Below are 26,115 nucleotides of genomic sequence, written 5' to 3' on the forward strand. Positions count from 1 at the left end.
ATAGGTAACTTCTAGATCTGGCCTTGACACAGCTTGTTATGGTGCTTGGGGACAATGACAACATTTATGTGCTTTATTTTCCACATTCCATCGGTCTAATCTGTCCCTATGTCCTCCTAACTCAAGGCACATGCCCCTTGTGTACTTTTATCCTAAGAACTAGAAGATATGTGATGTGGTTTTAATATAAAATAAATGTTTCTCTTACTCATTTGGTGCCCTCTTGTTAGAATCTATGATTCAGAATAGTAAATCACATCCCATCCTTTCGGCGATGCATCCTCAGTGGCTAGTCTGACCTCTGAAATTCACTATGTTCTTGGAAAATATTAGTCAAGTAAGTGAACAAGAAAGTGCAAACAGACTGCGATCTTTTCGATTTTTCTCCATTCATAGTCACACTGAGTTTTGGATTCAGTAGTCCTGCGTGCACACACTGTTGAGATGGAGCCTGGCTCTCCCCTGTATTAGGCGCTCATGTATAAAAGCTGTCAAAATCTCTGAAAGTTCAGAGGCATTATTTCTTCATCCTCATCATGAATTTGTTCCTATGGGAAGTGGTTTGGGTGACAGACAATGTTTGTTTTTTCAGAGGCATGTTTACAGACACTCAGAAGATCATGACAAAGTTTAAGGTAGAACATAGTAGGGAAAAGAAAAGGGCCGTTAGATTAAATATTTTTCATGTTCCCAGAGTTTCTAAAAATGCCGCAGATTTCTTGAATATCTGAAATAAAGGAATATTGTAACTTAAAAATAGTCCAACTTAAACTGTTTTTATGAAGCTGGTCTTCCCCTTCATTGCTAGTGACCCTGCGTGTCTACACCAGCAGAGCTGCGTCCTGTGCCACTAACCCCAGCCTGCTCATATCACTTCCTTCCCTAGTCCGTGAACTTCTGGTACGTGCTGGTGATGAGTGACGAACACACCGAGAGACGATACCTGCTCTTTTGCCTTCTGAGCTGGGGTCTTCCGTCTTTTGTGGTGATTCTTCTCATAGTTATTCTGAGAGGAGTCTATCATCGGGACATGCCGCAGATCTATGGACTCATCCACGGTGACTTGTGAGTATACCCGAGCAGCATGCTGCTGTCTTGGGCTTTTGGTACTTTCACTGGTAACTGTACTGGTAGAGAGGGATGCGGCTGGAAGAGGGTGTAAGTGCAGGCATTTCACACCTGTGCTTTCCTGCCCACTTTCTGAAGCTGTCCTTTGTCTAGTCATTCATTCCTTTAAAAATGAAATAGTTGCCTCTGGATTAGCAGTTTTCTCTGGTGAGAGGTATTTAGTAGCCAACAGTAGATTATATCTTATCATAACAGTTGACCCAGACCAGACAAATAGTAAGAGATGACAAATCAAATCACCGTGAACATTTTGATAATGAATCAATGGAAAATTCCGGTATTAACCTCACATGTCAAGGATAAAGCCCATTTAGTTTCTTCTCGAATAGAGTTTTCCCCTTTTTCTCGAAGTGTTTACCATCCCATCTTGGTGTCTCCATCTTCAGGTAACAGGTTTGAGCTTTCACCTGCAGAGAACACAATGCACGTTTAGACTTTATAATAAGAAATTTGCAATTGTAATTTCTTGAATCAAGTATCTACCAGACTCAGAAAAAACTATGCAAAGATCTTAATCTTCAAGCTAAAAATCTTATCTGGATTTACTGAAAACAAAAATAAATCTGTTTGCTTAAAACAAAAATAAAGCTGCCATGAGTTCACAAAGGGTTTGTAAGTTGCCACAATAAACTGTAGAAATGCTGCATTTAAAGTTTATATTTTATATTATTTGGAAATATTTTCTGTTCCTTTATTGTTTTTCTAACTTTTTCAGTGGTCTGATGTTTATTGTTGATTAGACAAATTTGAAAGGAATAAGGGTGAAATTCAATGGTGCTTTATAAGGACAAATCAAAGTTTTCTCTGTGGGGAAAAAAAAGATTAAAAGTGTTCTGAGTTTTATTTCTGGTTTGAGTCTTGATCTAGGATTCATAGTCTTTCTAGCTTCTTTGGTACATTTGGGGAAGTCTGCTGCCTTTGTGTGTGGAGTAATGTTATGTACAGAGTTGTCTGTATTTCTTTAAAACAAGAAAACACCAATCAGCACATGAGCATATATTAAATAAAGAATGGTGTGGTGCATTATAGGCTCCAACAAAATCAGGAAACATGGAGAGGTTGGGAGGTGAGATAGCTGGGGTGAGTGTACATCCAGGGAACAGTTACTCGTTCATGGTTAGTGCCAAGCCCTACACCCAACCCCAACTCTCTCTGCCCTTCGCATTAAAGACCTTGAATAAGAACAAAAGTATAGCTTGGGGAATAGAGGAGAATGGCAGTTATGTGACTGTCCCAATCTGTTGTCTTCCTGTGGGACATCTTCAACAGGAGTGGTAGACACTGACAGAGCAGAAGAGATAGTAAGGACAACCTTAAAAGTCTGCTTGCAATTCTGACTCCACTCTTGTGAACTGGGGAGAAGGCTTTTAAAACCGACTTCACTGTTTGTGTTGGAACCAGCCTTCTGGTTGCTAGCTTCTCTTGCTTTCTTAAATCTTGCAGACTTCTCTCGAAACAGCTTGTTGACTCTTTCCAGTACTAATCTCCCAAGCATGTATTGATTGCAGAGCTGAGACCATGGAAGGATGGATGGATGGACTTTGCCTTAACAGAAAGAAGAGATTCTCATTTATAACACAGACTTACTATTCAAGGAATCCTAAAGCAATAACACAATCACACTTTCTCAGCACAATAAAATGGTGTACTCATGCATGGTTTTCAAGTCCATTGGAGTTGTTAAAAAAAAAACAATGAAAAATTATGCTGTTGCATATTTTCAAGAGAGAGAGAGAGAGTAGTGGGGACCATCAGCCCATAGATGCCTAAATACCAGAGACATTGTCAGAACAAGGAGAGGATTTATAAAGAACATGGCCCCAAGGAGATCTTTACTAGACATTCTTGTTAACACTTTGTAATCTGAAAGTCAAATACTTCTACACACACACAAACAGACAGAGAGAGACTTGCACACACAGACACATGCGTGTATGCAAGCATGTGTAAAGACATACAAATATACACACATGCATGACTTGTTTCTGAACCTTGTATATTACTTCTTTGAAGATGACTCATCTCCATTATTAGCAAACCATAAAACAAAAGCTTTTATGATTATAAAGCTTAACCAGCTTCCATACTCTAATGAAAATGAGAAAAAAGTAAAATTCTAAAAGAAATAACCTATTTGCAAGTTTGTGAGAAAGATATCGCCCATTTGTCACACAAGTTTCTGTGAAATTATCAGTTACTTTGTACCTATGAAAATGTTTGAAAAATGGAACACTATATATATAGAAGTCATTGCAAGGTCATTGTTGCTTCTAAACAGTTAAATAGGTAATAAGTACTTGTTATTGATGTACACACATGTGTTCTACACATGCACAGCCATGACACAATGTGGTGACATACTTGGCCAGTGGCAAATCATATGACATGTGTTCAAATGCACAGGCACACACTGGCTTGCTATTATATTCCTGATCATTTTGTCTTCTTATTGGGTCAAGAAGAACCTCTCATACTGATTACTTTAGGGCATTGTGTTTTGTTTATGTAAACTCTAGAAGATGGCAATCAATGTCATTTCAAAAGAAGAATATACATATCTTGCTATTAAATTTTGAAATGCTAGTTAATTTTTCAAGTTTCTGCATCATCCTTTGTTGAACACAAATCAATCATGAGTAAAGAGCTGGTGGCTGATGGCAACTCCTTTCTTATGTGAACTCTTTGGCAAGACAGGCCTTCTTTAGGGGTGGTTTTAATAATGCATTACGTATCTTCCCTGCCTTGATGAATGGGAGCCCACGAGAAGCTCTCTTACTGCTTTTTAGAGGATTGTCACAGAGATAAGAGCTACACAAGAACATCCAAATGAACATACTCTCAAAATGCTTACCTTCTCAAACTTAAAGAAGAGTGATATCTTAGAGTAGCTAAGCTGTAGTAAGTGAACAGTACACTAACTTATATCTGGCTTTAATGCCATAGATTAGTAGATCCAAAGTGACTAATCTTATAATTCCTTTTCTCCCTAATTCACATACAACTTTCTTCCTTGTTATCCAAGGAACTCTGCTTTTCAGTAGAACTTCAGTCTCAACATAAGGGCAGAAAATAGTTCTTATTAGCAGTAAAGCCCTGGAAACCTGCATAGCCGCGTCACAACATGCCTGCTTGAGATCCCATGGTGGAAACTGGTTGTGTGATATGCAAGACAGTTACCCACTGACTGATGACGGCTTGGCAGTTATACATGTCTTTCTTGCTTGCAAGGAGATTTTTGTAATTAAATCTTTAATGCTTTTGTATGTGAAAGCTGCTGATTTTCTAAGATTTTGTTGAAATGAAGGTGATATTGATTTCATAAAATGGGAGGTCTGAGGTCACGTCTTCCTCAGAATGTTGGAAGACAGTGCTCATGGAACCATCCACAACTTTCTTAGCAGGAAGGCTTTTAATTAAAGTTACATTTTCTTTAAAATATCTCACTATTTATATTTTCTATTTCTAATGTTTTTTAGAATTCTATAAATTATCATGTTTCTATGAATTTTCCATCTCATTTAGCTAATGCTTATAAGCTCCCAGCAATCCATCCTTTCCATTTTTGATATTGATAGGTAGTGTATATATCTGTGTAGTAATGTATTGGTTAATAGCACACATTGATTAAGGATAGCGCAAACCAAATTTTTTAATAAATAATTTATATGATTCAGAAGTAATGTTTTAATGAAGGATTTAATCAGTGAATAACTGAAAATATAATGTTCTCTAACTATGTTTGTCTGTGTATCTTCAGAAGCATTATTAACTGCTATTGTGATTACTATCTTTTTCTATAATAACCTCCTGTGGTTGGCTTTTTTGTTTTAGCCTAAAACTAATGCCTGTATATCATATAATCAGGCATATTATAAATGTATCTTTCAGAATGATGTAAAGCTATACAATATCTAGAATTAAAAAATAATAAATCCTTAGAAACACACACCCATAAAACAAACAAACAAAAAGATATATAAATCTATGTGGAATTTTTTTTCAACTCATATCAACAAGAAAGCAATAAGAGCAAATGTGGCTGAGGCTGTAAGAGAATAAAAAGGAACACTATTGTATTGCCAGTAGAAATATGAATTAGTTCAGTAACCATGAATGTTAGCTTGGAGCTGCCTCAAAACCTAAGAGCAGAAGTTCTGTGTTATCCAGTTATCCCAGTCCTGTGACTCTCCCAGAAGAAGTTCATGTCAGATGAAGAAGAGGCAACGAATGGCATGCCTGTAGTACTGCCGCAGCGTTCGCAGCAGCCACGTCATAGAATGGCATGCCTGTAGTACAGCTGCAGCGTTTGCAGCAGCCACGTCATAGAATGGCATGCCTGTAGTACAGCCGCAGCGTTTGCAGCAGCCACGTCATAGAATGGCATGCCTGTAGTACAGCCGCAGCGTTCGCAACAGCCACGTCATAGAATGGCATGCCTGTAGTACAGCCGCAGCGTTTGCAGCAGCCACGTCATAGAATGGCATGCCTGTAGTACAGCTGCAGCGTTTGCAGCAGCCACGTCATACAATGGCATGCCTGTAGTACAGCTGCAGCGTTCGCAACAGCCACGTCATAGAATGCATGCCTGTAGTACTGCCGCAGCATTTGCAGCAGCCACGTCATACAATGGCATGCCTGTAGTATTTCTGCTGTGTTTACAACAGCCACATCATAGAATCACCCCCAAGTTCCTCTCAGCAGGTGAAGAGATGAAGCAAATGTGCTATACAGAAAAAAATAGAACATTACTCATCTCAAAAGAATGAGTCATATCATTTCCAGAAAAATGTGTAGGACTAGAGATTGTCATCTTCACTGAAAGCCTGATGCAGACAGGCAGTAGTCATGTGTTTGCTCTCATAGTAGAGACTAGTGGTGAGGGGATCATAAAGTAGAGTGCAAACCACTGGGAAAGCAGAAAGGGTTGAAGAGAAGGGGTGGCAGGTACATGAGAGAGTTGGGTGAAATATGATGGAAATATGCCATATCTATCCGCAGAAAGGGCATAATGAAACCCATTACTCTGTACAACTAATAGATATACCAGTAAGACGTCACCCTCACGAGGCTTGGAACATCCTTGAGCGGTGTTCTGATGAAGGTCCTCTATCCCACAAGCACCCAGCCTTTAATCTGAAGCCATGTCTCTTCTTGCCCACATCCTACAGTGGTGAACCATTCCCAGTCCAGCGCATGTCTGATCTTAGTCATCTCCTATTTTACCACCACTGCTGTTCTGTGACCTCTCTTATATTTGGAGTGGGGGGTTGCCTGATCACTGCTGTTCTTTGGCCTCTCTTATCATTGGGGTGGTGGGTTGTCTGACGCACTTCCCGACTCGTAATGGCTTCACGCTGTGATATTCTGCCAAATTGTTGGTGTTTTAGTTCTAGTTGCTCATCATAACTTCCAGATCATGGTTCAGCAGGTCCCACTGCTCGGCACTGCTGCTGACCTGTTTCCCAGATTAGTCCTCCAAGCCACCCCCTTCATTGCCCTTTGTGTATGAACTTCTTCACGTGTGTTACAGTATCTAATGTTTACATTGTTTATATTGTTATATTTTCCTTCACTTAGTACGTCATTATTTTTCTCCAGAGTAACAACTTATGTATTAAGTGAGTAGCTATTTTCAGAGTGACACATACCTCTGATGGTGTTTCATGAATCTTTCGGCTGTGTTAATGATACTATACAAAAAAAATGCTTATTTGTGTCAGTTTTGTAACTTGACATTCAGCCTGGGCATCACTAACTAATCACAGATATATAACGATTTAATAAACTTATGAATGATATAGCATTTAACTTATCCTTGAGTGGAATAGATTAACTAAGAAAAGGAAACTATTTAACAGCCTAGTATATAAATTTATACAAGTGAAAATACAAAATTTCAGGAAAAGCTTTCATGATATATATAATGTATGTATGTATACATGTGTATGTATGTATAATATATTCCTCTTTTCTGTATGTAATTAATTTTTCTCCGCCTTCATCACCTTCTCCCTCATCTTCTCTGTACTCCCTCTCTTGCTCTCCTTCGTTATGTTCCATGCCTGATCCAATAATGATTAGTCAAAATATATGTGATATATCTGGAGCTCATAAAACAATGCTAAATATCTAAACATTTTAAATGCTACAGGAGTCACAAAATCTTGTAAGAAATTAGTCTTTTGCACACAAAAGATCAAAGTCTAATTTGGCATGACGAATGAATTTGTGGAGCTCATTTACTTCACACAACCTCACTTAAAGATAGGCCTAGAGTCACGAAGTGGAAATGTGCTTTCAGAATGTCGAATATCTAAACTATACCTACACTTGATTCTTTGTCATTGAGACAGATGAGTCTGTAATTTCTGGGGAATTTCCCTGTTGAAAGTTAGTAAAAGAAGGCCCTGTGTCTTCTGATGAATTAATACTTAGCTCAAATAACAGTGGGTGCAAGCAAATCTGCCCCTGAGTGATGGCCATTGACTACCAATAGCATCTGGAGGGCATCCCTATTGAATAGTTGATGCTGGATGTCTTTCAAAGTCATCAAATATTTTTCTTGGGCTGGCCCTTTGCTTCTGCAGGTAAAAAAAAAAAAACATACAAAATACAGGACTGAGTCAAAGTCACAAGAAGACTATGGTTTTGTGATTGATTAATAATGACTGTTAACAGACAGGATCTACAATCACCTCGGAGGCAAACTTTCACTGTGCCTGTAAGGGGTTGTCTATATTCCATTAACAGAGGAAGAAGGACTTACCAGGCATGTAGGAGGCACCATTCTACGGACTGGGGTTCTGAACTGAAACAAAGAAGAATACAGTGTAAGCATTCATTTTTATTGAGCTGTTTTAGCACTGTGTCCATTCAACATTATAATAAAAATAGGTTCTCACCTGCAGCCTGTAACCAGTACAGCCACAGGTTTTAGTATTTTTAGTATTTTTAGTATTTTAGTATTTCTTCCTCTTATCAGCCAGAGCCCAACATGTTAATAAATATCAATAACAGTAAAAATGATGTAGTAATGGTGATAAGTTGTTTTGTACTTTCAAAGTGCTGGTTTCTTCTCTTTGGTGCCAATTGGCATTCGATAAATATTTATTGAGTTATGGTTATGCTCGAAGTTCCTAGAAACCAAGTTTTATGATCTACTTTAGATTCTCTTAACAAATATTAATTTTTAGCCTACCTAATTTTCCTGCTCTTAAACTGAATTATCTGTCTTATAAATTGTTCAGTCCTCAGAAACAATCTAATTTTTCTAGCTGTATTAGGAAAAATGATACTAATAAGAGTATACATCTTCATGATCTAAATTAGAACTAAGTAGAAGTAATTGTGCTCTGTAGGACATATGATACCTTATGAGAGTATTTTCAATAAATTGATTAAAAGTGAATCATTAAAAAATGCTTATAAATGCAGGGAGCTTTTTTACCTGATTTCTGAGGATTGAAAGAGCAGGTATCATCTAAGAAACTGAATGCTGTCACCACCTCTTCCTGGATTGCTGGGCTGGGAGGTGTACCATCACCCACATGCACAAGCACAAGCACACACAAACAGGAAGCTTAGCTAGCATTTCCCACCCATTCATCCTAAAATAAAGAGGAATTGTGCCTCCCATCATGCTTTTCAGCTTGTTTTATGAAGCAGTCAGTAAAACAATCCAAAGGAAACTGTGACTTCCAAGTGCACTGAGTATAAATTAGTTAATGGAGGGTGATTTCAGATACCTCCTGGTACACATTGATAGCTGGTCCCCTACAGAACTGTAGAGATGGGAGCATCTCACTTGTTTCCCTAAAGATCAGGCACATACTTCAAGCACATCATGTTTCAGATCATGTCAAACACCTGTAGCGTCCTAAACTACTTACTTGTAAACATGCTCAGTGTTGGACTTTGTGCAACAGTGGCTCATTTCCTTCTGCTAGTGCTCAACTGTTTCCACACCCAGTCCCACAGTCTCAGCCCCGCAGTCTCAGCAACACCCTGGGCTCTTCAGGCTGTTCATCTGTCTCCCCAAGAAACATCCCAGCTGCAATCTGAATGTATATAACCTGGATCCTGCTCTTTACAAGTGGACCACGGGAACTTTATAAAGTGACACACCCAATTTCAGGTCTGTGAGAGCCTCACACAAGCATTCACTCATTCACCTCACACAAGCGTCCCCTCACTCACTCCACACAAGTGTTCCCTCATTCACCACACAAGCGTTCCCTCATTCACTCCACACAAGTGTTCCCTCATTCACTCCACACGAGTGTTCCCGCATTCAATCCACACAAGCGTTCCCCCATTTTGATTGAAGTTCTTTATGATGGTTTGTGTAATATGAAGGTCGTTGATTCTGTATGCAAATCGTTCACCCTGTACATTTCTGGTTGGAAGCCTAGTCTTTAATGGCTGAGCCTGTTGTTATCCTTTCTGAACTTATTTTATTTAGTGTGCTTGAGCTCCTGGGGATTTCTAATATTATAACACTATCATCTTGAAATATGCATAAAATTTCCCCACACCTGTTCTGAGTTGATTTCTCTTACATGATTTCATTGGCATAGCAGCCTCCCTGCCCCATTCTGCATTTGGTAAACCATGACTAACATTTTCCACCTTAAATAATATAATTTTATAATATATGCATAGATTGTTCATTTAATGAATATTTCTTCAAGGGAATTAGGATATATAGTAAAAGTGTGTTGTGTCTTATCTAAGTTCACATAGCAGAACTGAAATACAATTCTAATACTTGATGCTTTGTTACATGAATCTATGAGTTAGTCTAGATCTCAGTAAAATAAAGCAAGTAAATAAAGTGGAGAAATGTCTTCTTTATTTTTTGGTGTTTTATGGCTAATGGATATTGAACTTTATGAAAGCGTTTTTGCAAACCTTGAAGTCAGTTGTTTGATTAGTCTCCTTTATATCAATGTGGTCTGTGATAATATTGAATGAAACCACCTAAAATTCCAAAATGCCAAAATTCTTCCTTATAAAATGCTTTTTATAAAACTCAACATGCATTCACAAGACAGTACTGAAGATGGAGGAATTAAGAAAGTTTCTTTTTCCTTAGATCTGTTAGTTACTTTCTTTTAGTTTGTAGACTTTTAGGCTAACAAGAATTAAAATGTGGGTGCTGTGCTTCTTGGGTGTTGTGTACTATCTCCTTTAGTGTGGTAGGATTATTTTACTTTATCACTTCCCTTAGTACTTCCACACGTCTATTCTGTAGTCCTTTTGGTCGGTAGCTCTCTTTTGTGAAGCTGCCTTTTTGTTTGTTTGTTTGTTTGTTTTGCTTCATATAACAGTGTTTTGATTACTTTATTAAAGTAGTTGAGGTTTTCTTCTTTTGTGTAGAGGATGGCTAGCATTCCTCTTGGGAGTTGCCCTGTGGAGTTCCCCTAAAACGTCCTAGCTCTTCTGTACAGTCCACCCCCTTTAAACTTTCCAAATCAAGTAAAAGCAATTTTGTTCATCTGTCTTTACCCAGAAACAAGTCCATTTCATGTAGATGTCCTCTTTTGAGCTGAGAACTGAGAATGCCTACCACTTCTTTATGAGAGGATCACAGAATGGAATTTTCCACAAGTGACCTGACTTAGCTAATGTCAGAATAGTATGACGAGTTCCTTGTTAACTGCTGGTAGCTGGAACCATAAATAATGAAGGAACAACTTTTGACAGCTCAAAATTCATCTAGAGTATATTCTTCGCAATCAAGTTTGTGTAATTCCAAGGGTTTTCATAGGCTACCAGTGCCCCAGCAGTAGTGTAGTGTTACAGCCCCTAGCACATGGTTCTCAACCTGTGGGTCAAGACCTTTTTACAGAGGTCACAAAACAGATATCCTGCACATCAGATAAGTACATTACAACTCACAACAGTAGCAAAATTATAGTTATGAAGAGCAACAAAAAATATACCAAAACATGAAAAACTGTATTAAAAGGTTGCAGTATTAGGAAGGTTGAGAACTACTCTGTTAGCAAGATACTGCAGTTAATCAAAGTTGCCATGAGAAGACAAATGTGAGAGTAATTTGTGAATGATTTAACATTCTAAATTACACACACATGCATACACACACATGCATACACACACAAACATACACATATATTCACACACATACACACACATATACACATACACACACATATACACATACACACACATATACACATACACACACACACACACACATCAGGCAACTAACAGCATAGTTACTAAAAAACTTCTCCTTCACTTTCTTTGCATTAAACACTTCCTACTTGAACACTTTTTTTTTTAAAAAACACACAGTCTCAAGTAACCAAAGTTGCCCAGAAACCTACTATTTAGCTGAAAATAGTCTTGAACTCACAGAACCTCCTGAGTAGACCTCCTGAGTGTTGTGAGTCAAGCATTAGCCACTACTAGCTTCACAGAACACCCTTTCTACAGGATGACAGGCCCACTGATTCCACATATCCTGTATTTTGGTAATACATTCAGCAATCATTCTATCATTCCACATCAAATCCTTCTCTACACAGAAGACAGCATCATTAGTAGTATCATTAGTGAAAAGAAATACTTAATCTCTATGACTTCATAACATTTATATTTAGGTTCCCCCTTCTCAAAAATTGACCACCACATACTCAGTAACAAAACAAACCTCAATAAATACAAATGAATTGGAATAATCCCGTGTATCTTATTAGATCACCATGGCTTAAAACTAGAATTCAACAGCAATACTAATTTCAGAAAGCTCACAAACACATGGAAATTAAATAGTGCTCACCTGAATCATCAATGGGTCAAGGAAGAAATAAAGAGATAAATAAAAGACTTCCTAAAATTCAATGAAAATGACCACATAACATACCCAAATTTATAGGACACAATGAAAACAGTGTTAAGAGGAAAGTTCATAGCACTAAATGCCTACATAAAGTAGCTGGAAAAATCCCACACTAATGAACTCACAGAACATTTGAAAACTTTAGAACAGAAAGAAGCAAATTCACCTAAAAGAACTAGATGGCAGGAAATAACCAATCACATTAAGAGCTGAAATTAACAAAATAGAAACAAAGAAAATAATACAAAGAATCAATGAAACAAAGAGTTGGTTCTTCAAGAAAATCAACAAAATAGACAAACCTATCCAAACTAACCAAAGGCAGAGAGAGAATATGCAAATTAACAAAATCAGTAATGAAAAGGGGGACATGACAATAGACATAGTGGATATACAGAGAATAATATTTCAAAAACCTGCACTCCAGAAAATTGGAAAACTTAAAGGAAATGTATAACTTTTGCATAAATATGACTTACCAAAATTATAAGCAAATTAAACAGACCTATAACTGCTGAAGAAATAAAAACAGTCATCAAAAGTCTCCCAACTAAAAAAGTCCAGGACCAGATGGTTTCAACTCAGAATTCTACAAGATGTTCAAAGAAGAACTAATACCAACACTCCTCAAATTGTTCATACAATAGAAACAGAAGGAACATTGCCAAACTCTTTTTACAAGGCTACAATTACCCTGATACCCAAACCACAGAAAGACAATACTAAAAAGAGAATTATAGACCAATCTCACTCATGAACATTGATGCAAAAAAAAAGTAAATAAAATACTGGCAAATCGAAACCAAGAGCATATCAGAACCATCATCCACCATGATCAAGTTGGCTTCATCCCAGAGATGCAGGGATGGTTCAATATATGAAAATCTGTCAATGTAATCCACCATATAAACAAACTGAAAAATAAAAACCACACGATCATCTCATTAGATGCCGAAAAAGCTTTCAACAAAATACAACATCCCTTCATGATAAAGGTCTTGGAGAGAGCAGGGATACAAGGAACATACCTAAACATAATGAAGGTAATATACAGTAAGCGAACAGCCAACATCAAACTAAATAGAGAGAAACTCCCAGCAATCCCACTGAAATCAGGAACAAGACAAGGTTGTCCATTCTCTCCATATTCAATATAGTTCTTGAGGTCCTAACTAGAGCAATAAGGCACCTTAAGGAGATCAAGGGGATAAAAATTAGAAAAGAAAAAGTCAAACTCTCACTATTTGCTGATATTTTTCTTCACTTCTTTTAATCTATGACTATCTGTACTCTGTCTCTTTAAAGACTTTTTTAAAACCATTTACTTCTTTTCCAACTCTCTATACTCTTTTTCTCCTCTCTCCCAAGCCTACATACATTTATCGAACACTATGAGTTATTTATAGGTCTTTTTTTATCTGGATTTGTCTTTATTGCATATCTGTAATTGTTTTCTGACCAGAAGTGCTTCTTAAAATGCTAAGCCCTTCTTAAAAATTAAGCTGCGGCATTGCTAGACCAAATATGGTACTGCATGCTTGCTCCGCCCAGTCCAGCATGGCAGAGCCACTTGTGCCTCTGAGCCGCACACACCACCCCATTTCAAGAGAGCTGTAGCACTCTACTCACAAACCCCATCCAAGTACCTGATCTACTGAAAGAGCCAATGGTCATGCTGGCAACACATCCCAGAAAGCCTGTATTCAAAACAGTGTGACTTTCCTTATGCTGCTGCTGCTGAGTCAGGAAAACCTCTCTTAAAGGAGCTGCAGCACACTGCCAGCAAACAGCAAGAAGCTTTGTTAAACTTTACAATTTTGTTCTCTAGAATTATTTTTAAGCCCTCTCAGGTTTTATGTGGATTTAGTTGGCCCCACATTGGGCACCAGTTTGTATGAGGAGGGTCTGCTTGTTCATCCCGACCACCTGGCTAGCTTAGCCCCAAAATAATCACACAAAACTGTATTAATTAAGTCATGGCTTGGCTTGTTAGTTCTAATTCTTATTGTCTAACTCTTTACGTTAATTTAATTCATCTCCATTAATCTGTGTATCACCACATGGCAGTGACTTACTGGCAAGGTTTCGGCAATGTCTGACTCTGGCCATGGCTCCATGGCATCTCTCTGACTCAGCCCTTCTTCTCCCATGCTATAGATCAAGCCAGGTGTTTATTCTTAACTAATCAAAGCAACACATAGACAGAAGGACCTCCTACACCAAAACATCATTTTGAGTGAGGTAATCTAGACCCAGAAAGACAATTATCACACGTACTCATAAGTGTTTTTTAAACATAAAGCAAAGAAAAACAGCTCAAAAATCACAATCCCAGAGAACCTAGACAGCAATGAGGACCTTAAAAGAGACATACATAGATCTAATCTACATCAGAGGTAGAAAAAGACAAGATGTCCTGAGTAAATTGGGAGCATGGGCACCTTGGGAAAAGGTTGAAGTACAGGGGAGAGGCAGGGATGGGAATAGAGAAAAATGTAGAATTCAATAAAATCAATAAAAAATACAATAGATAAATAAATAAATAGGGTCCCATGGCCAGAGGTAAGCCTGAAATTCTCTCCACTTTCTAGTGTGTCATGAATGTAATAGATTCATTAGATAGAAGAATCATATACTTGTCATGAGACTGTGGAATAGCCTAAGTGAGGTGGTGAATGTTGGGAAAATGGGTGTTTGGTGACTGGCACAGAAGACAGAATAACAGTTACAGGTTGACCTCAAGGTCTGTGATGGGCATTTGTCATAAGCAGTAGCTGTGTGTAACTCAGCAGACACAAGTTACACACTGGCCATATGGGTTCCTAGGAATTGCTTGCTGTTTTAATTCCTCCCATTATTCTGAAACTTTATTGTCATGTTTGATCTTTTCTTTTGCAAGGATCTTTGTCATTTGAATTATAAACATGTTCTGATGTTTCTGAAACTAAGCAACCTCTGTCATCCTAATTGGAATTCATTTTATTTTCATCATAAAAGAGAAGGGGGAAAATGCTTCTAAAATTGCACTGTTTAATTGTGCTGTCTTAGTTCAGAATGGTGCAATGGAATGCCATAGAATGAGTGTCTATAAACAGTGTTTTTCCATGGAACATCACTGTACTATTTTGCAATTTGCTTTTTATTTATTGGACAATTTTCCATATTAAAATGTATTTTTCTTACAGTGTTCTGTTGTGTTTTTAAGATCAATTCCTTTATAAATTTTGATATTTCCAATTTCTCTTTATAGCGTGTGAATAACTATTTTTATGTTTTATCCCACTTTTAATTACTACTAGAAATTCTCAAGTATCTAATTTCATAAACAAAAGATTCTTATTTATCCCCGTTTTCAGACTAGAGGGTGAAACTTGCTCACCTCCAGCAAGAGTCTTTTAGGCTGTATCATATCGTGATGTTAATGCATACACAGAAGTCAGAAACTGGGTGCAGTTTCCAGTCTGTGGTTCCAGATTCTTGAGAGATGGAGGCAGGAAGATCACATTGGGCCACGCGGTTCAAGAGCAATCTGAGCCACAAAACAAAATGCCACCTAAAAAAACAAAATCAAAACTAACAAAAAACAGTAGAGAATCAGAAGTTCCCAGTCCTTTCTTTGGACATGTGCCCAGCTGACCTAAAGACTCTCAGCTAGGATTTTACCTACTGCCTTCCATCACTGCCACCCTAGGGACCAAGTCACCCACACCCATACTCTTTGGTGAGAGACATACCCAAACTGTTACTAAATTATAGCAATTGTAGACATGAAATGTATTGTGCTAGATATTATATATTTGTTTTACTGTTGAACAGAAAATTACCAAAATGTTTTTCAAAAGAATGAACCTCTTACACTCAAACCATTAATTGTGACAGGGCCTCTTTCTTTACATTATTGTGAACTCTGCCATATTTTTAAATATTTACCCATGCAATATATTTGCTATAAACTATATTCGTATTTCCATAAATATTCATGTCTTAAATTAATAGCTATGCTTCAATGGCTTCACTGATGATGTACCAGAGACCACACTAAGTATATCTTCTTGATTATTCTTACTTCAAAGTGCTAATTTCATATGCACTGGAAATACAAGTAGAACAGATGATTACAAAATAGGTGATTGTAAGCTACAGGAGGCAGACACAAGGAAAGTGATGTTTGTGAGGTCCTGTATCATCTGATTTTCCTGAAACATTTTATGAATAAAATGAAAAGTTTAGCCATCTTTTGTTTTCAGGACAGTGCCCAGTAGACAGTGTTTTATGTTCAAAGACCCTCATTTGGCAAACTGAAAATGTCCATGCAACCACAAATGTTTAATTGCATGTCATTTGAGAAGCAAGGGGTTGTGTATACAGGAAATTCTATTATACACGTCTGTAATGTGAAAGGAAACGCACACAAATACAAACAGTTTGCCAAGCAGGATATGATACAATTCAAGTAAACCACTGCTGAGTCACAGGGTTCCCTGACTGTGGTCTTGGGGCTGTGCAGGAGTCAGTGTGGGCCAGCTGTTCCTTCTGAAAAGTTAGGCCATGCCCTTGCTTGCAAGAGTAATCAATATTTGCTTTAGAAATTGTTGAAAGAGGAGAGGATATAATTTTAAAATAAGAATTAGATGTGTCTTTATCATTCAAGCCTAAAGCACTTCTCGTCATTGAACTGTATTTGTCTGATTTTATGTTTTTGCTTTGTGAAACAGAATGTGGATAAAGGAGTTTCATATCATTTTTATTTTGCTTTGGCATCCTAATTATCAGGAGAATGACATCAGCAAGTCTAGTGAGGTCTGTCTCAGTCCCATGGCAGGAACTGTCAGGTGTAGTGTACATTTCTCCGTCCATGCATACTCTTTCCGCTCCCACCTCTTTTGCTATTCACGGAGCCCACAGTACACTTGCTGTTACATTTCTACATCCAATTGCTTGAACTGAAGTCATAGATTGAAGAGTAGCATCTTTGGAAATACTGAATTTACCATGTTAGCATCTCATTAAGTGTCTTCGGTTCTGGAAACATTGCTTGTCAGCAACACCCAGCATCCAGCCAGGCCTGGCTATAATTCTCATTAGTGCTGTAGCTTTCACAGGCAAACGTGGCGTGTTTGTCAGGGTTTCCATGGGAAAGGCCTACAGAGTGTGCCTGTGTGAACAGAAAGAAATCTGTTACGGGGACTTGACTTATGCAACTGTGGGAAGCATCAGTTCTGAAAATCCAGCAGGTGGGTCAACAGCTGGGAACCTAAGAGCACATGTTGAAGTTAAGTTCAAAAAAGGACAAAATAGTATTTCAAGTCAAAGATGACAAATAAGAAGAGTTTTCTATTACACAGGGATCCTTTTAAAAAAAAGCAAAAAGCAAACAAAACAAAACAGCCTTTAACTGAGTGAGTTTCACTTGTGCTTGAACTGAAAGCCTGCTTTACTCATTTTGATAATTTAAATATTAATTTCAAGTATACACCTCTTGCAGACACACCCAGAGTAGCAACCAAGCAAACATTTGTCAAGTTAGGTTTTCTTTTGTTTCTATTTTTCATATTCGTGCAGCTTTGCAGTGAACGCTTCGTTCTACATCTCCCAACAACTAAACAAAGTAACTGCATATGTAGCCCAGTTTTGTAAAGAGTTTTAGAAGATCAAGGAGTGCTAGGCTACTTTTGCATCTGTATTGTCTATGTTTCATTTTCTTAACAGTTTTTCATATTCTTCACTCATTTTATGCTTTTGTTATTGATTTGTTAGGATCTCCTTACCACTTATGCAGTCCTTGATGAAAACAATTACCCCAGCATGACTTAAATTTTTTAATTATAATAAAGTTTATCCATCTTTGCTATATTTTCTTTATATGTATGATCCAGAAACTTTAACTTTTCTAAAACATCATTTCATTTCTTTATATGTTAGAGGATTCTGTATTTCCTCAGCAGCCACTGGCATCTTTGACCTCCTGCTTTCCCCAACTTTGCATTCTCTTCACTTTAATTTCTGTTGTAGGTATTTTTTCCTTCTTCCCCAATATTTGTTACTTGTTCCTAATTTAATTGTAAGCTTCATTTGTTTTATTCCTTATGATATTAAATAACTTATTATTTATTCTGGCTATTCTCTTTTGCATAAAAATTCAGGCATTTTATGTTACAGAAATTAATCTTAGTTTTCCATTAAACTGCATTTCATCTTTACCTTTTTGCTTGCTTACATATTTTCACATTTTCCTTTTATAATGTGTAAACTTGCTTTGATAATGTGTGTGTTGCTAAACATTCTCGGTGAGCCTGTCAGTCTACAAATAAGGTGGATTATGGCCAGTAAACTTTTTCAGTTTTACCTAGTTGAATATAATTTAAGTAAAACAAAGGAATGTATTTATCATCACACTTTAGCTTCCACATCAGTAATAATCAAGATTGTGTGTATCTGTGTCTGTGTGTGTCTATGTGTGGGTAACTTTCGCTCTGCTTTTCTCCATGCGTGTCCCAGCTTCTCCAGCTTGCCTGCCGTGTCAGTCACTGGGCTTTTCATTGCTGTTCCCCCACTCTTCCAACACAATATCTGTTGTTAATTGTGTCTCTCTTTTTCCTTTTTCTCTTTAATTGAAGCCATCACACAACTTTATCTGGAGAGAATTTTGCTTATTTCCATTATTTCTTATTTTTCTTAGTTTATTTATTCATAAATGTGTATATGTATATATGTATTATATCCTTTATTCTTTCTCCCCCCTTTTCTGATATTCTTGTCAGTAAGTTCTTTTCTGATTTTATGTATTTCTGAGCCTCGTTGCATTTAATTAGGTTTGCTTGCATGAGCATGGATGGAAAGTTCTTTTCTTGAACAAGGTCAACTTACCAATGGCTACACCACTGAGAACTTTATCTCGTCTCCCCACAGAAACCATGAACTGCATATAAGCTTTTCTGGGGGTGTTGAGGTCTCACAAACCCTCCTCTATCCAAGAGGGACTGTTGATGGGTCCACAGTCCCATGTGGTAAGCACTGTTGTGTTGGAACCATGGGAACACAGGCTATATCAGGTCGAGGGGACAGCGTTGACAGCATTCTGCCACACCTTCTGACTCTTACTTTCTTCCTGTTCCCAAGCCCACAATGCTCCCTCAGCCTTAAAGGAGGTGATGCCTGTTACAAATGTCTTGTTTAGGACTAAGCAACCAACAATCACTTATTCCTAACACTTTGACAAGTTGTGACCAACATTAGCACACCTGGAATTAAATCCTGTGTGTTTGGCTAATCCATAGATCCATAGCTACTTTCAAATCCAAATTTCAAGTACAAATTCTGTTCTATTTGAAATGGAGTACTGGTGATATTTTGTTTGAACATTTGAAGATTTCTTTAAAATTAGAGAAAGAAATGAAGCAAATTAACTCACATAATTTTGTTTAGTTCTCAAAAGAGAGTTGCAGAACTCCCAGCAGAAAATGCAGTTGTTTTATGGAATCTCTTATATACATGGTAATTACATTCATAATTCATGTGTACCCTAAAATTGAAGAATATCAATACTGAAACAGACTAAAACAATATTTTACAAACATGGGCAATAAGAAGCAGATGAAAGTTGCAAAAATTAAATTCAAATGGAATTACTGGGAATTATTTTAAGAAGGAGAAAGGGAAATTGTCATCAACATCAGTATGTACCTTGCTGATGGACTCAGCATGGACAACCCTAACATAAGAAAAGTCTCAGTAGTATGAGAACAGTGACCAGTGTCAGAAGAAGAAAAACTTAGAATTGAAAATGATGAACTGGGGACTGGAGGCAGTACCTCTTAAAATTTAGAGGCAGTACCTCTAAAAATCTAATTGAAATGGACTCCTCAGGGTACCAAAGGCGAGCCCAAGGAAAGCCTGTAATGGGGAGTAGTCAGTAGATACGTAGGGGTGAAAATGTGGCAAGGAGCCCATTACCATTTTATCTTTATTTTCTATATTTCCTCCTGGCTTAAATTCACTGCGCACGTTTAGTACAGGTGTCCTGCGCTTGGCCATGTTCACCCCTTTACTGTTGCTTTTCCATCCCTGCCACCAGTTTCCTTCATATCCCCCAACGCAGCAGCAATTTTGTGATTTTTTTTTTACATCCCTATATCAAGGCTAAGATTCACAAATGATAGTCTGGATCTGTATTCACTCACTGACAAGTACATAAACTGATTCTATCCCATGGCTGCATAGTGCTGCAGTAAGCACAGATATTGAACTGCATGGCGTGTTGGTTTAGAATCTTTCAGTTTGTACACAGATTGCAGCTGGGTCATATGGTAGTATTGGTTCTATGAGGGACCTCTCTACTGATTTTCATAGTGTTTGAACTAACTTATGTCCCACAAACAGTGTGTAAGGGTTCCCTTTCCATATATTCTCAGAAATATTTTCTGCTACATGTTTTCTTAAAGATGGACATTCTGACTAGAGAGAGATGGACTCAGTGTTCCTTTAATTTACATTTAAAGGTACACTTTTACCTTATCTTTTGATAAATATGTCTTTTCCTTGTCATTTTACTAGAGTAGATTGTTACCTTTCTTGACATTTAGTTTCTGTATTCTTTATATAGTCTAGATATTAATCTTCAGTCTGATGCATACTAACCTAGATTTTCTTCAATTCTGTGGGATGACTTTTGAATCTACATCTTTTTTATGTGAAAACTTTTGGATATTATATAATCCTATTTGTCCATTCTTGGTTTTATCCTGGGCTGTTGTAGTCCTTCTTAGAAAGTTCTGGCAGTGTTGGACTAGAACAATGCTGACATCCTGCTCTGCCCTGTGCTTTGCTCTCAAACAGAAAGAATCTTTTGTTGGAGGGGTAGTAAAGGCTACCTGCAAAAGATTTGAACTCTTAGAGAAGCCAACTGATTAAGAAAGTATGTAGTGGTCTAAATATCTTTACATTTCTTTCACGCTTGAGTAAATATTGAAATACAAGAAACTAGCTGAAGTAACATTAAGTAATGTCAAAGGTGGGTCAGTCTGACAACACCAAACAAACTAAAAACAAAGCAAAAACCATTCCCAGTTTCATACACTTAATTGAGTCCTCCTGTCCTTAAAAAAAATCCTAAAACAGCTCAGTTACCAAGTTCCTTGAGGGTACTGAGAAAAAAAGTAAGGATAAAGTAAGAGCTGTACAGTTCCGCACATACGTGTTGTACTTACATGAGCGAGTATGTGGACACCACGACTTCTGTCATCCTCTCTCGTGAGTTTCTTAAGGACAAAATAGTGAAATAGTTATGGCTGAGTTAATTTGTGTTTGGTTAAATAAATATATACCATATTGATTCAATAGCTCTGCTCTCTATTCTAAGGCTAAAGATGAGTACTAAAAAAGAGTGTAGTCCCAGGGGAGAATTGTCAAACTGGCTAGGGAGACATGAGGTGACTGTTTCAACTTACCTATATTGTATGTCCCTTATTTACTTATAATACAGAGTTATCAAGGCTGGTGTTAGAGTAATGCTCAACAAGCTGTTCAGTTGACCTATTTTTTTTAATCCCATTTACTCTATAGGTGTGTGGTTTGGTGGGAGAGTCCTTGCCCACTGTCCCTGAATCAGAGAGAAAGTAAGCAAATTGTAAAGGGCGAAGAGGAGGGAGAAAAGAAAGTGACAAAGAAATCTCTAGTTGTTGCTAAAATATCAAATAAAACTTCATGGATAATACAAAATTGCCTTTTACTAACAGAAATATAAAGCACGAAACACTTTTAAAGATTTAATAGATATTTTAAAATGTATTTTAAAATTATATCAACACATTGTCATTCCAGTTTGGTAGCAATTACTATCTACTGTTGTCAAAAATCTGCTTGTGTTTTGCTTTTACTCCTCATCAGCAGCCATATTCCTCTAGTGCCCAGCCTAGATCACCCACAGTTCACAGTTCTGTAGCCAAGATCCCCCCCGGTTCTCCAGCCTAGGCCACCCACAGTTCACCAGCCTAGATCACCCACAGTTCCCAGTTCTCTAGCCAAGATCCCCCACAGTTCTCTAAGCCTAGCTCACCCACAGTTCTCCAGCCTAGATCACCCACAGTTCCCAGTTCTCTAGCCAAGATCCCCCACAGTTCTCTAAGCCTAGCTCACCCACAGTTCTCCAGCCTAGATCACCCACAGTTCCCAGTTCTCTAGCCAAGATCCCCCACAGTTCTCCAGCCTAGGCCACCCACAGTTCACCAGCCTAGGCCACCCACAGTTCACCAGCCTAGATCACCCACAGTTCTCCAGCCTAGATCACCCACAGTTCACCAGCCTAGATCACCCACAGTTCACAGTTCTCCAGCCTAGATCACCCACAGTTCACCAGCCTAGATCACCCACAGTTCATACTTCACCAGCCTAGATCACCCACAGTTCACAGTTCTCCAGCCTAGATCACCCACAGTTCACAGTTCTCCAGCCTAGATCACCCACAATTCTCCAGCAGCTCCTTTGCCTGCTTTCTTTATGTCCTGTTGGGCCCTGGGCTGTTGATTCTGAGACAACACTGAGCCTGTTCTCGCCTTTCACTTCCCATCCCACAGACAACTGAATCTTTAGAGACAGATTCTCTCATCTATTTTATTATTTGCCTCTCATAATTCTTTTCTATGCATCATTAAAGCTTGTTTAATGGTTAAGAGTCTCGGGTAGCCCAGGCCGGCCTGAAACTTTCCACATAGCCCAGGGCAATCTTGGACTTCTAGTCCTCCTGCTTCCTCCTCAGTACTCCTAAGTATTGCCTGCTAGGATCACAAATGTGCCCAGACACTCAGCTTAAAACAGTTCAGTTAAAACAAAAACCCACTTAATACTCCCCAGAGACTTAAAGTTCCTTGAAAAAGTTTCAGCCCTTATACACCACAGCCAACGCATTTATTGCTCCCAACCAGTGTTTTTCTAGGCCTTAATAGCTGCTTAAACCCTGAACTTGCATGCTCTTCAAGCTGGAACACCTTAAGCGTGTCCAGAATAATAGTGTTACAGGATAAACATGCTTCATTTTCTTGGAATTGTTATTTTATTTAAATTTCTTAGATCTTTAAAAGTAATCCAGCTGGTAAATATGCTTACAGTAGTTTATACTGGGCACATAGTATCATCCCTGTGATATTTGTGTGGGAGAAAATAGAGAAAGACAGATCAAAGCTGCAGAGGGACAGAGACGTCTATGTCTTGAAGAACCAGCCATAATAAAAAGCTTACAGAGCCATAAATTTGAAAGTAGATACAAAAATAAATACTTTTGTGAAAAGAAAAAAATCAAAACCAATTTTACATTTAACAATCCAACTAACTCTACAAACATACAAAATTCAGAAATGACTTGATTGTCTTAGTATTATCTGTTAGGCACACATCTAAGTTTTTCTCCATGGTTTTTGTCTCTATGATTTCTTCCTATTAAAGTATTTTTATTAATTCTTTTGAAAATTTCATACATATATAATATATTTTGATCATATTTACTCCCCTTGCCTCTTTCTAGATCTACCCCCATGTCCCACCACCTTATATGACACTCCTACCACAAGCCACCAACTGTCAGTCACTCTTCAGCTAGCGGTGGGGACTCATGAGCCACCCCCCTTCTGTGTTCGAATACTGATTGGGTTGATCTGTGTGTAGGCCCTGAGCAACCACAGCTGCTTCGGTTCATGACTGCAGCAATTTTGCCATCTCCATAAAATACTGCTTTGCTCTGGTCCTCTACAACATTTTGCTTTTGAAAATCCTCTCCCTTCTTCCAGAATGGTTCCTGAGCCCTGAGAAGGAGTGCAATATAGATGTCCCAATCTATCATATTCCACAGATACTTATTTACTGCACTTTGACGGGTTGTGTGTTTCTGTGTTAATCATTATCTACTGCACAAAGGAGCTTCTCTGATGAGGCCTTAGAGCTGCACTATGAATATATTCAGAGGGAATTTGATACTACATCCAGTTAGCAACTGTGATGGCTAGTTTTATGTTAACCTGAAACAAGTTAGAGTTGTCTGAATGGAAGGAGCCTCAGTTGAGAAAATGCCTCCATAATATCTGATTGTAGGGCATTGTCTTGATGAGTCGTTAATGGTGGAGGAGGGGCAGCCCATTGTAGGTGATGCCACCCTGGGTTGACGGTCTTGGATTCTATAAGAAAGCAAGCTGAGCAAGCTACAATGAGCAAGCCAGCAAGCATCACTCCTCGTGGCTTCTACAACAGCTTCTCTTCTAGGTTCCTGTTTGCTTGAGTTCCTGTCCTGTTTTAGAATGAACAGTGATATGAAAGTATGGGCCTGATAAACCTTTCCCTCCCTAAGTTGCATTGATCATGGTGTTTCATCACAGCAATAGTAACCCTAACTAAGACAGCAACATAATAACATGGATTTATTCCTTGGCCTGTGAGCTTCCCACATGAGTTCTTGGCTCGATTTTCAACATCAAGCATATTCAACTCCTGTGAATGGTCCTTAAATCCAACCAGAAGGCAGTTGGTTACTCTATAACATCTCTGCCCCAATTTAATCCATGGGTATATCTTGCCACACTGGTTGTTTCCCAGCTGGGTAGGACTCTTTCTGTTACCATGAAATCTAGAGCTCCATGGTCAGTACCACTTTGATCTCTCCTTGCCTTGTGACCAAAGAATGTGGTGCATTCAGCGATAGGGTCCCACTGTCAAGTTCTGGTGGGCAAGAACAATGGCAACTGCTTATATTGTGTTGTAAATTTCCAATGCGACCTGACCAACAGGACACATCTCACATCTGGCGCTGACCTATTAATTTGGAACCTTTGACTTTTGAGCATTATCCCCTGTGCAGGGTAATTCCAATTAAACTCTTTCATATGAACACAAGCACACACACACACACACACACACACACACACACACACAAAGCTTATAAAATAGTGAGTTTTCACAAAGCTCTTTCAAACATCCTTACTATGAGCCATCTCCACCCCCATCCCGACTCCTCTTCCACTCTATCCTCCCATTCTTTTCTTATCTTAAACTGCCTTTCCTGTTATACCTCGTCCCCTTCATATCTGTGTACTATATACTATTTTTCAGATCATTTAAGCCTTTCTTTTCTTTCTTATTATCTCTTAATATGGTTTTTGTTTGTAACACATTACATAGAGAAACTTGAGCAATAGAACATTATTTCTTAAAGCATAATGAAGTGAAATTTATTATCACAGATGTTTGAAGTACTGTTACAATCCTTGTTTATCAAATACAGAATTTTTACCAATTTTGCTCTGATGTGATTCTACATTAAAATGAATACACTAAACATTTACTACTGTATTCCCAGTATTTCTCTGACAGAAGAGGGTCCAACAAGCAGAAGCTCTTTTCCTGGGTCCTCTTCTGGCTCTATGCATTTGAATCCTGTTTCTCTTCCGTGGCCTCTACAATATACTTCATTGGGCATTTTCATATTGCTTTATGACTTCTGTCCCCATTCGTCCTCATCACTGTTGCTTTGAGACGTGGTCCAGAGAGTAGTGATTCTCTGTGTCTATAAATGAAAGTGTCAGCATCTCATGTGAATGTGTCTTACATGCTCTAGCCAAATTTATTTGAACCTGATCCTCTCTTCAGTCACTAATTACTCTACCACCTGCTTCAGGAAAGGTGACAAAGGTAATTTGGGAGTGAAAAGAGACTGGTCATTATGGATTGCAATAAAATGTCTTAGTTTTCTAAATTGATCAAAAACCTATGGCCACTTGAGCTTGTTGCTAGGGGCTCTGCCTGAGCCTGTGAAGGGGTTCTGCTGGTGAGAGTCCCTTCTGTAGCTTTATGGGGCATCCACCTCTGCTCATGCATTTGGTGAGGAAGACTGGTCTCCTGGTACTTGATCACTAGTTCCAGTCATGTAGCCTTCAGTACTTAGCACTATTCTGAGAACCTGTCCTTCTTGGTCTTTCTTATCTACACAGTGGATGTCCCCGATCTGAAATGTGTGATAGGGGAAGTGTTTCAGATTCTGAGTTTTCAGATTTTGAAATATTTTATTGACTTCATCAATTTAGTATTCCCCAATCTAAAATACAAAATCTGACCCCCCCAAAATGAGTGCCCTGTTTTGGATT

At 38.2% G+C, this 26,115-nt stretch overlaps 1 protein-coding gene across 1 annotated transcript in view; it reads left to right on the top strand.

Annotated features, from left to right (window-relative positions):
- The window catches only part of Adgrv1 (adhesion G protein-coupled receptor V1), a 532,771-nt gene that overhangs the window by 344,604 nt on the left and 162,052 nt on the right, over positions 1 to 26,115 (top strand). Inside the window, exon 85 of the mRNA XM_075976408.1 lies at positions 887 to 1,065. Within this exon, the coding sequence (XP_075832523.1) occupies positions 887 to 1,065 (179 nt within the window). The remainder of the gene's footprint in view (positions 1 to 886; positions 1,066 to 26,115) is intronic.

The sequence above is a fragment of the Microtus pennsylvanicus genome, chromosome 6, assembly GCF_037038515.1.
Source record: "Microtus pennsylvanicus isolate mMicPen1 chromosome 6, mMicPen1.hap1, whole genome shotgun sequence".
NCBI lineage: Eukaryota > Metazoa > Chordata > Mammalia > Rodentia > Cricetidae > Microtus > Microtus pennsylvanicus.